This window comes from Amblyomma maculatum, chromosome 5 (genome assembly GCF_055883805.1).
Source record: "Amblyomma maculatum isolate TAMU_Amacu chromosome 5, ASM5588380v1, whole genome shotgun sequence".
NCBI lineage: Eukaryota > Metazoa > Arthropoda > Arachnida > Ixodida > Ixodidae > Amblyomma > Amblyomma maculatum.
Genome location: NC_139348.1, coordinates 54199386 through 54210444, shown reverse-complemented (window position 1 = coordinate 54210444; position 11059 = coordinate 54199386). Strand labels below are relative to the sequence as shown.

The following is an 11059-nucleotide window of genomic DNA, read 5'->3' as shown; positions in this document are numbered from 1 at the left end:
GACTTAGCACAACTTCACTAAAACGGTGGCAAGGAAAGGCAACACATCAACAATGGCAGCCAGTCCGGTTGATAGTCACTATCTTCGTTTTTTTCTCTAAGCTCGTCCACCATCTGGCCAAAATGAGCAGCGGGGGAGACGAGAGACTCAAAATTCCGATCCAACATACGTGTTTTCCACAGGCTGTGCAGTCCAAGGAGGAAAATCATGTCATAGGTTTTATGGTCATGTTCGATGGGCATCAAGTGACGCATACTGTGGGAATTCAAAATAAAGTCTTTCTTCAATGCTCTTTGCAGAATGTCCCAAAATAATATTGCATCTTTGCAGGCAATGAAACAGTGTTCGATGGTTTTAGGTGTATCACATAACCAACAAATAACAGACGAAACAAAAATATTTTTTTTATGAAGTAACAATTTAATTGGAAAAACCTAAGCATGAAATTTAAAGAAAAACGGTTTACTAGAAGGCGAGACTGGCGTTTTGAGCACCCTTTTTAAAACATCATGCCCCATACAGTTAGAATAGAGTGAACGATTTAAGGGAGGCGGGAACAACATAGATATCGATTCTTTGTGTACATTTTTCCTTGAAACAGAGAATAAGTGCTCATAAGAGAATCGAACTGCCAGAAAACGCATTAAATAGTAAACTTCTTTCATAAAACCAAATAACAATGGCCGATCGGTAAAATTGGAAGAGACCACTAAGTTAGGAAGAAGGTTCACAAGGTTAGTTTGCAGGGATGCTCTGGTAATTGGATGGTAGGAGTTGAGTTTCCCCTTCAGATAGCGAGATGAGGAAACACTTGACGATATCGATGTTATTAATAAATTGAAGACTCGGACTCGCAACGATGACGTTACTTGATGGCACGACGGAAAGAATAACTATTTAATTACTCATAAATATAACGAGAAGACACAAGTGAGGAGAAAACTATTTACATGACTTACCCGTTGGTCGGACGAAATCAGCCCTGGTTTAATGCAGAGCGCTTACTTTTAAGCCATATGTCTCCGCCCTTAGCGGGGAAAGCAACCAATAACCAATAGGGCAACTTTTCTCACCAATCAAAGACTTGGGAAAGGATATTAACTAACACTTGGGAAAAGAGAAGTCCCATGCAAACATATGAACAGCACTGATGTCACCACATTCAAAACCTCTGCCTTCCCCTGTTTTCTTTCCCACACGTACATGCGGGACCAACGTTCGCGGCGTGAATAACAGCTTAAGTTCTTATAAAAAAAAAACAGAAAGCTGTCACTGAGGGGTAAAACGCCACGTGGAAACTCCCAATTGAGCAAGCCCTTCTTCTGAGCAACTGTGGCTCAATGACCCATTGCGCCTCATCGCGCACTGGTCAGCCACTGCACACCTGCTACCCCACAAAGGCTGTATGCCCATGAGCAGAGGGAAAGACGCTTACTTAGCAATACCAGAATGCATACAAAAGAAAACCTCCACTAGTCCCCAATATGACATTCAACACTGAACACTGCCCTAAGGAAGGAGCACTGCGCTGGCCACAATAGAGCTGCCACCGCGCCTCCGTCATGCGTCTGTGGTTCCACCAATTTAGTAACCCTTCGACCCGGGACAGGTGCACATCTTAACCTATCTACCTCGGGTCGTACGCTCTGTGCGAGAAACCGATGACCCGAAAGTTTACCGAACCTCACTGTAGGTATTATGGAAAAAAGAAAGAAGAAACTAACTGTCTGACATAGAGATGTGTCAAACCTAGTCCGCCAGCAGAAACAGGCCTGTATAAGTTATCGCGCCGCATAGGTTCAAAACTGGACGGCCATATGAACGTCTCAAATATTCGGTGAAAACTTTGGATGTAATTCCTCGCGCAAGGGATTACCTGTAAAACATAATAAATTTTTGTTGCCAGAAACATGTTACATGCCTGTTCTTGGCCAAAAATGGATAGGCGGTGAGAAACAAAAGTCTGAGCATAGCTTTGGAGAGAAAAGAGACATAAAAAACGACCAGTTAAGGCTGACGATGCCAAATTAGCCAGCCATGTTGGGAAACTGACAGAAGCACTCCACACAATAAGCAATGAGCATGATTTATGCGTCCTTCTCGCTCTATCTGCAGCAAAAAGACGAAAAAGGCTATCGGCGGCAGAACAAACCCGCATGCAAATAAGGATCCTGGAACTGTTCCAGGACCTGCCCCAATAAAAGGTGGGCATATTGATATGCATTCCGACATATTAGTGAATGAGTTTTGCTTGAACATTTAACTGACTTTTCATCTGATGCACAAAATATAAAAAAAAAACACGAATAGCTGCTTTGTTTCGAGAAAAAAATCAATTATCTCTAGTGCATGTAGTAGGCACTACCATGGCTAAAAACATTAAAGGTGTTTCAAGAAACATAAATGCATTAAAATCCCCAGACAAGCTTGCAGGAACGCCATGATGCAAAACAATTGTTCATGCAAGTAACATGCTAAATACGCGTACACAGTTAGAGTAGCCAGCCCCAGTGTGCCCTTAACAGATAACTTTAATGATGCTAAGAGCAATGCTAATTTCCAAGAATAATTTCATCTTTTTTGTAATAGACATGGCATGAAAACAAAGAGCATACTTTCAATCAATAAATCCAAATTGGATGGCAATTCTCATCCTGCCCATCTTTTTTATAAGAGTAGGGCTTTCTGTGCGGTGAAAGTGTTGAGAAGACAATGCAGGTTCGGTACGTGGATAATAACAATAATTTCCACTACTGCACATGGAAGAAGTAAACAGAAAGTATACATAGTTTTCACGTGACGTCACATCCTGCTCCGGTTCCGTCCGCCGCCATATTGGGGTTTACACCTCACGTAGCTTACCCGTTCGAGCGGCCTTTCGCAGGGGCCGAAGCTGCGTGTACGCGACTGAACTGTGTCTTTAGCTGGTGCCATGGCAAAAACCAGAGGCGAGGAGTTTTGCCCATCTTTCTTTGAACAACTTGTGGGAGCTACACGGGCTCGCTACGAGTCAAAAGTAGCGATTTGCGACGGCATTGATCCGTACAAGCTGCACATCGGAAGAGATGCAACCGCAGATGCCGAGCTGTTGCCCCGACGACGAACATGGACATAGTTAATTACCTTGTGTGGTCAACAAGCTACTCGTCGATGCAGCAGATGAATGCCTACAAATCACTCGAGGCACATAACTACTTCACTAGTGGTTGGGTGAGGAGCCTGATGGCGAAAGAACTGCCATCGAAACGCATCGTCGTGCTTTGCGAGGCGAGTGCTTAATGAAAATCGCATTTCTTCGTGTGCGTTCCCATAATCTAAAGCAGGATTTATTTCTCTGCACTGCGCGCGCTCGAGCATTTGCCGAAGCTACAAAATCGCGGGTTTAGTGTGCCGTTACAAAACGTAGATGAATCCGCAGGGCGCTCCGCGCTAAGAAGTCGGCATTTACCAATCTGTGCTCTTTAGTGTGCAGTGTTCAAGAGCACTGTAAATTTTTTTTCGTCTGGTTCATTTTTTTCGTCTGGTTCGTCAGGGCCATGCGATTCTTTGGAGTGCTGCGAAATCTGAGTACACCAGCAGTTTTACATTTCGGCTCGACCAAAATGCATTGGAGATCGCGCGGCCTTAAAGGCGCATTCACAGTGGCGAGCAGCGGAGGTCGCGCGACAGGTTTAAGCAGATTCCCATTACTGTTCCTCCTCGCTTTCGTAGGGCGCCGGGGCCGCAACAAATCGACCGATATCAGCCGCGCGACGTATGCGACTAGCACGTGTGAATCTGCCCTAAGGTGACTGGTGTTATCTGGTGTCCCGCATTTACACCTAGATTGAGCAGTGTGCATGCAAAAGCAGTATTTTTTATGTTTGGCGCATGATGGCCGTAGTTTCCTATGTGCCATAAAACCCGAATCAAAGCAAAAGCAATTTTAGAGAGGCAGAACCTGTTTTAATTCGGGGCAACAGAGGATGTAAGCATCAGTTAAAGCCTCACATCCAACACAACTGAGCAGAGACAGTTTTGTAACTGGTCATTTTATTTTCAGGTCAATCATTCCCAGCGGTTACGAGATGCACCACTCAAGGCATGGATTCTGGCCAACACTGACGGAAGCATCATTACAGCACACTGCACCTGCATGGCAGGAGCAGGTGAAGCCTACTCACACGTTGGTGCAGCGTTGTTTGCTGTTGAGACAGCAGTGCGCCTAAGAGATTCAAGAACATGTACAGAAAAGTCCAATCTGTGGCTCCCTGCACATAAGCCAGGAGTGGAATTTAAGAGGCTACGGGACATAGATTTCACATCATCCCAAGCAAGAAAGAAAAAAATGGACGAAATGAATGTTGAAAACATCCAACCTAATGGTCAACGTACAGCAGCATGCTCTAGGCATTCATCCCTGTTTGTGCCATCTGCTCCAACTGTGGAGGAGCGTAATGCCTTTTACGCAAAAATCGCTGCGTCGGGAGTGAAACCTGCAATTTTTATGGTGCATCCGCAATACCACACAATGTTTCAACCTCCTCACAGCAAAGAACCAAAGCCTCTTCGTGGTCTCTCTTTGAAGAAGCACGGTCAGAAGACTTGCACCATCTCACTGACCGTGCAAAGAAGTTCATGGAGGAGTTTGCCATTACACATGAAATGGTGGCCTTCATTGCAGAGATTACAAGAAAGCAAGCGAAATGTGAAAAATGGTACACGAACCGTGCTGGTCGCATCACAGAATCTGTGATAAAAAGTGTGTGTGCTACAAGCATCACCAATCCTTCAATATCAGCGTTGAGTCAAATATGTTATCCTGAGCAGCAAAACTTCTCAAATGCAGCCACAGAATGGGGGAAACGACACGAAACAGATGCTGTCCGCAGTTACGTGCAAGAAATGGTGAAGACTCACACTGACTTCAAATGCACAAAAGCAGGACTGTTTTTGAGTGTAGAACACCCGCACATTGCCGCAAGTGCGGATGCATTAGTATACTGCAGTTGCTGTGGCAAAGGCACTGTTGAAGTGAAATGTCCCTACACCCTAGCTCAGAAAGGATTATTTGGTGCAGAGCATGATCCACGGTTTTGCCTAGAAAGCATAGATGGGAATGCAAGGTTAAAGAGAAACCATGCATATTTTTTCAAGCACAAACACAAATGGCAGTGTTTGATGTGAACTACTGCGATTTCGTGGTTTGGACACCAACGTCAATGCATATTGAGAGGGTGCTTAGGGATGAGGCCTTCATTAGTGCTTTCATGGCATCTGCAACAGTTTTTTGTGCACGTTGTTTTGCCCGAGCTATTTTCAGGGTACTTTTCAAAGAAACACAGCACAAGGGACAGTGACAAAGATAGGTACTGCTACTGCCAAGGTCCAGACACTTGCAAAATGCTTGCTTGCGATGGCAGCGACTGCAAGTACAAATGGTTTCACTACTCTTGCCTTGGGATTAAGCGAGCCCCTAAGCAGAAGAAGTGGCTCTGTGAGGACTGCAGCCAATCATCAATTGCTGCGGGGCAGTGACTGGGGCAGACTTACTGAGCACCAAGAGCAGCCTGGACAAACAAAAATATATGTAGAACCCCAATTCAGTCATGCGCCAGCAAAATATGCTGGTGGGAGCAGACAATAAAATCAGATCGTACCACAGCTCTGGTTGGTGTGTGTGGAGCTTTTTCGGCTTGGAAATGTTTCCTATCCAATGGCGATAGCAGCACCTTCACCCTTTAATTGCAAGACATGTACTTGAAGAGAGTGAGTTGACGGGATAGTTGGTTTTCCATTTGTACAAATTTCAACAGCGCATGCTACACAAGAACACACAAAACAGAAAAGACACACGAGCGCTGAGTACAGTCAGCGCTCGTGTGTGTCTTTTCTGTCTTGTTTGTCCTTGTGTAGCATGCGCTGTTGAAATTTGTACAATTGCAAGAAACTGGTTTGTGGGAGTTTGAGAGAGAGAGAGTTTATTGACAAAGAAAGGCAGAGAGGTCGGCACGTCCCAAAGCAACTCAGGCTATGATAGACGCCGTAGCGGAGGGCTCCGGAAATTTTGACAACCTGGGGTTCTTTAACGTGCACTGACATCGCACAGTACATGGGCCTCTAGAATATCGCCTCCATCGAAATTCGACCACCGCGGCTGGGGTCAAACCCGCGCTTTTCGGGTCAGAGGCCGGGCGCCATAACCACTGTGCCACCGCGGCGGCAATTGCAAGATACTCTCCAAAAAATAATATTCACCGAATACTTTGTATTCTGAGAACAGAACGAAGTTTTTTTATTGGTGCTTGCCAGTGTGTCCTGGTTTCAAATTTAGGTTATTTTCCTTGTCAATGACAGCATGTAAGCTTTATTGATGAATTACAATGCATGCAGAAAAAACCAGATATGCACTGCCTAGAATTAACATACACATACTCAAAAATTTCAAATCTGCTCATGCTCATACGGGAAAGCTGTGCTTTCTGAGACACTTTGGTTAGTTTTGGGGAAATCCGAAATGGGGCAGTGACAACAAAAAAATGATAGTATGCAATGCAATTAAGGCATGTAAATAATAGATACCGCGTCCTGGCATCTTCAGAGAACGTATGTAAACCTGAGAAAACTGCGAATCGGAACATGGATAAAGCACGCTGTTTCCTCAGGTATGCAATACCGACTAGCCCGACACCTCGCTCTAATGTATGCAAATTTAGTTTTGTTACATTACATTCATTTTAAACATTACAGGCAACTTATAGAGTGCTGGAAACTTGCACTTTAGACCCTAGATGCAGCAATTGAGTCAATTCAACCGTTGCCGCAGAAGCAAGGTCCAAAACTCGAATCATTAGTACATAAGCAGGCCAGCAAGCCCTGCCAAAATCACAACCATACACTGGGTTAAAAGCAAAAACGCATTAAAGAAGTTCATGAAAGTAAAATCCACACAGCACAAAACCTAAAATCACTGAAATCGATTTGCTCACAATAAAGTACCAGAAACACTTGGCCAAAGCAAGAACGGTGCCACATATTTTATCTGTGTACAGGAACGTAACTGAACACAAGGGCAGTGATGAAAGCAGTGTGCAAAACACCCTTGCAGGACTTCATAACTTGCATACAAGCCTGTCTACTGATCAAAATATTATGAAGGAACAAGTATTTCTGAGGCTTGGACGAGGAAGGATCAGTAGAGTTTTGCGGGGCAAGTTCTTTAATTGCCATTAGCATGGTACTAAGAAACGCATCAACAAAAGCAGCATAGGAAAAGTGCTTGAGTATCTTTCAGTGGCTCTTCCATATTCATAATTTTCATTCCTTGACCTAGTAACATGGAACTAAATCATGATTTTCGATAGAGGCGAAATTCTAGAGGCCCATGTACTGTGCGATGTCAGTGCATGCTAAAGAACCTCAGGTGGTCGAAATTTCCGGAGCCCTTCACTATGGCTTCCCTCATAACCTCAGTTGCTTTGGGACTAAGACCCCCATAAACCAAACTAAATCATGATGCTTTTGCATAACGTAAACAGCAGGTCCTCACACTTCAAGGTAAATTATTTTCGATAAGGGCTACACCTGAGTGATACATGCTGAACCGTCACCTGAAATATATATGAATGAAAGAACACTGCCATATCTGACAACTAATGGGTCAATAATGACACAAGGACAGTGGAACTGTTCTCATTCACAACTATTTTGTTCACCACTTCTATGGAAAGAAGATATGTTCTCCTAAATAGTTCATGCAGGCCTCAAGAAAGCCAACTACCTTTGTAATGCGAGAAAGCAGCTGTTAGTCGGCCACAGGCACATACCACATTTTGTTCAAAGCATCACCATTGTGATAAATTAGAACACATCATCAATATTTACAGCTGAATGTTATTCTATCTTGATAGCTGTAAAAAAATACCAAACGAAAGCACCGAGAAGAGAATTATTTACACTGAGTCTCTCAGTGTACTCACAGCACTACACTCCTGAAACTCGGTCATACCATTACTTGGGGAGCTACTACATAATATCGCAAAGGTCACAAATCTACGACACAGCATAAAGCTCTGCTGGGTCACAAGCCACATGGGAATCGATGGAAATGGGAAAGCAGACGCATGCGTAGCACAGGCTCACCAAAAGGAAATTAAGAAAGTAAACATTCCCCACAAAAATTGTATGATCTGAAATAGTACTGAACAAGGGTAGAGGTGCGAAGCCTCAGTTCGCAGGTCAAGCCAACGTTTCGACAAGTAGACTTGTCTTCGTCTGGGCCTAGCGAATCATCATTGGCGGAAGTTTATATAGGCTTTTGCTTCCGAAGAAGAAAAGCCCGGGGTATGGAGGGCAGTGAACAGAAAGAATGTCAAGGAGAGGGGGGGAGGTGAGTGGGCCAGAAATAGTGTCCAGGAGAGGGGGGAGGTGGGGCGGTTCATTAGACGAAAGGTCAGGCAGAAAAAAAAAAGAAGTTACTTCAGTTTGTTGCTCTTGGCCCGAACGCGAGGATTTGTGGCCTGGAAAGAAAGTAAAAGCGGCAGTACCAGGAAAAACAAATGCGGTGTAGATGACTAGCCAGCACCAAAAGTAGGTTTGAAAAGGACGAGGATTTTTCAAGGGTCTGATAGGAATTTGGCTGCTGGGAAATCAGTTTCAAAATACTTTCTTGGCCGAGTTGGATTTCATTGTTCTCTTCGACATTCTTTCTGTTCACTCCCATACCTATCCCCGGGCTTTTCTTCGGAAGCAAAAGCCTATATAAACTTCCGCCAGTGATGATTCGCTTGTCGAAACGTTGGCTTGACCTGCGAACTGAGGCTTCCCACCTCTACCCTTGTTCAGTACTATTTCAGATCTTGTAGCCATCTTCCCCCTCTTGTTCTACAAAGAGTGTATGTAGTTGGTACATAGCAAACTGAAGGATATATGGCAGTCTACATGGGCAAATCAAGTAAATAACAAGCTACACCTGATAAACCCATCTCGGGAGAGTGGACGTCGTGTACGCATCAGGAACGCTATATTGAAGTGATACCATGTCATCTACGTATTGGGCGCCGGCACTTTACACACTTCATTCTGACCAAAGAAGACACACTTACATGTGAACTCTACGGAGATGTGGTAACCACATTCTATGATCATGCACTGAACTCGATAAACTACGGAAAAAGCACTTTCTACAATTTTACAGTGAACAGATCCCCTTGCATCCTAGGTTACTCCTGGAAGTAAATGCACTAGATGAAATCTGCAGTGTTTTTACGTTTTTATAGGAAGCAGAACTTCTGCGCAAATTGTAACATATTAAAACATCTCAGTTCGTTCTCACAATGCAAATACATTAGCCCTGCATTTGGCACATGATAGCATGAGTTGCATATCTGCCATAAAACCCAACAACACATAACCTGTTGTTTTTAGCATGTGCAGGCCACTTGAAACCAATAATAAAATATTGTGGGTGACAAACCTTGCCTTCATGACTAGTTGAAGGCCACGATGACAAGCAGTTGCGAGGAATGTCGTTAGCTAATGTAAAGCAACCCATCTTCAGCATGAGGAGCGGTCATTTAGTTTGAAACAAAGAAATTACTGCGAGTGTAGCAGCTTAGTGCAATTTGTGTTCTTTATATTGTGCGCATGGCATCGGAAAGAGATAAAGCTCGGTCACAGTACAAGGGCCAATAAATAAAAGGGACAAGCCCGCTGCGGTGGCTCAGTGGTTAGGGCGCTCGACTACTGATCCCAAGGATGCGGGTTCAATCCTGGCCGTGTTTCGACTGAGGCGAACCTAATAAACCAAACCAAATAAAAGAGACAGTTTAACCTAGCAATCCTGTATAGTGATTGTGTCAGGAGAAATTACACTGTCTGCTGCTTTCCATCTGGCAACAAAGTTCATATTGTTAAACCACACATACCCCAACTCCACCCAATGAAACCCATATTAGGAAGGAGCCATTTTTGCCTCTAATGAGACAAAAAGAAATGTTATCCATATTGCATGTTTCTGTACGCAAGATAAAGGAGCCTATTGCAAGGTTCCACTTCTGTACTAATTCGATATGTCCCACCAAAACCTACACCTCTTGATTTGCGACGACCACAGAGGAACAAAGGTTTGTGAGAGTGCAGCAGACTGCCACAATCTTGTCCAGTGGTGTGAACTTGTCCCCAGGCCTGGCTGTCACAAAGTTAATTGGCTGAATATCCTTCATGATTACATACTTGTTGCGAACTAAGCCAATCACTCGCTCGACGTGAATGCGAACATTCGCCAGCCTTCGAGTGCTTTCAACTTCCATGGCTGAGAGCTGCTTTTTGCCCTTTGTGAAAGCAGGTATGTGCAGTTTTGCACAATACAAATCCAATGAGTCTGCAATGTCAAAGCCCCTATCTGCCAGGACTACATCTCCTTGCGTTAAGTTGTCTAGAATACCACAGTTTTCAGTGATATGCTTATCACTGGCTTTTCCACCCCAGCCTTCTGAAATAAAGGTAATTACACCCTGTGGGGCAATTCCTATTAGGTACTTAGCAGTGTTGCTGCCTTTGTACTGCGACCAAGTCTCACTTCTAGGCTCGGGGGAAGATGGCCGTTCAATTCTCACCTCAAAGCAGTCAATGATGATCGCTACCTTGCTGCCAAAAGAATCATAAAATGCCTGTGGCATTGTGCTCTGCAAGAGCTGCCGTGACGGCCATGCAATCTCTGACCTTAATATCCAAAATGCCCCATGCAGCCACTTTTCGAAAATTTGGCTCACTGTTGAGCATGATATCCCAAACCTGTATGCAAGATGCTGCAAGGGAAAGTTGCATTTCAGCTTCATCATGAAAATTATAAATTCAACAAACTTCTCGACACCATTCTGCTGTGTGTGCCTCACAGAAACTCCGACTATGTCAAAAACTGCCATGAGCGTTACAAAATTTGGCAGCCCGATGTAAAATGAAACTTTCCCTGCATCTTGACGCAGTGATGCCTCGGAGACATATGTGCTCTTGCTCCTCAAAAAGAGCAGCTCTGACGAGAGATGATGGTTGTCAGCTTCCAATGCTGTTATCTGGTATC

The 11059-nt window shown here is 44.2% G+C and overlaps 1 protein-coding gene and 1 pseudogene across 1 annotated transcript; one reads left to right on the top strand and one right to left on the bottom strand.

Moving 5' to 3' along the window:
* The first annotated feature begins 332 nt into the window (after positions 1-332).
* LOC146188321 (uncharacterized) lies at positions 333-5754 on the top strand (annotated as a pseudogene).
* A 4063-nt stretch (positions 5755-9817) lies between these two features.
* On the bottom strand, positions 9818-10923 carry LOC146188320 (uncharacterized). The gene has a single exon (XM_084603091.1). It carries the CDS (start codon positions 10902-10904, stop codon positions 10065-10067), a length of 840 nt encoding a protein of 279 aa, XP_084459217.1. The 5' UTR covers positions 10905-10923; the 3' UTR covers positions 9818-10064.
* Between the last annotated feature and the right edge of the window lie 136 nt (positions 10924-11059).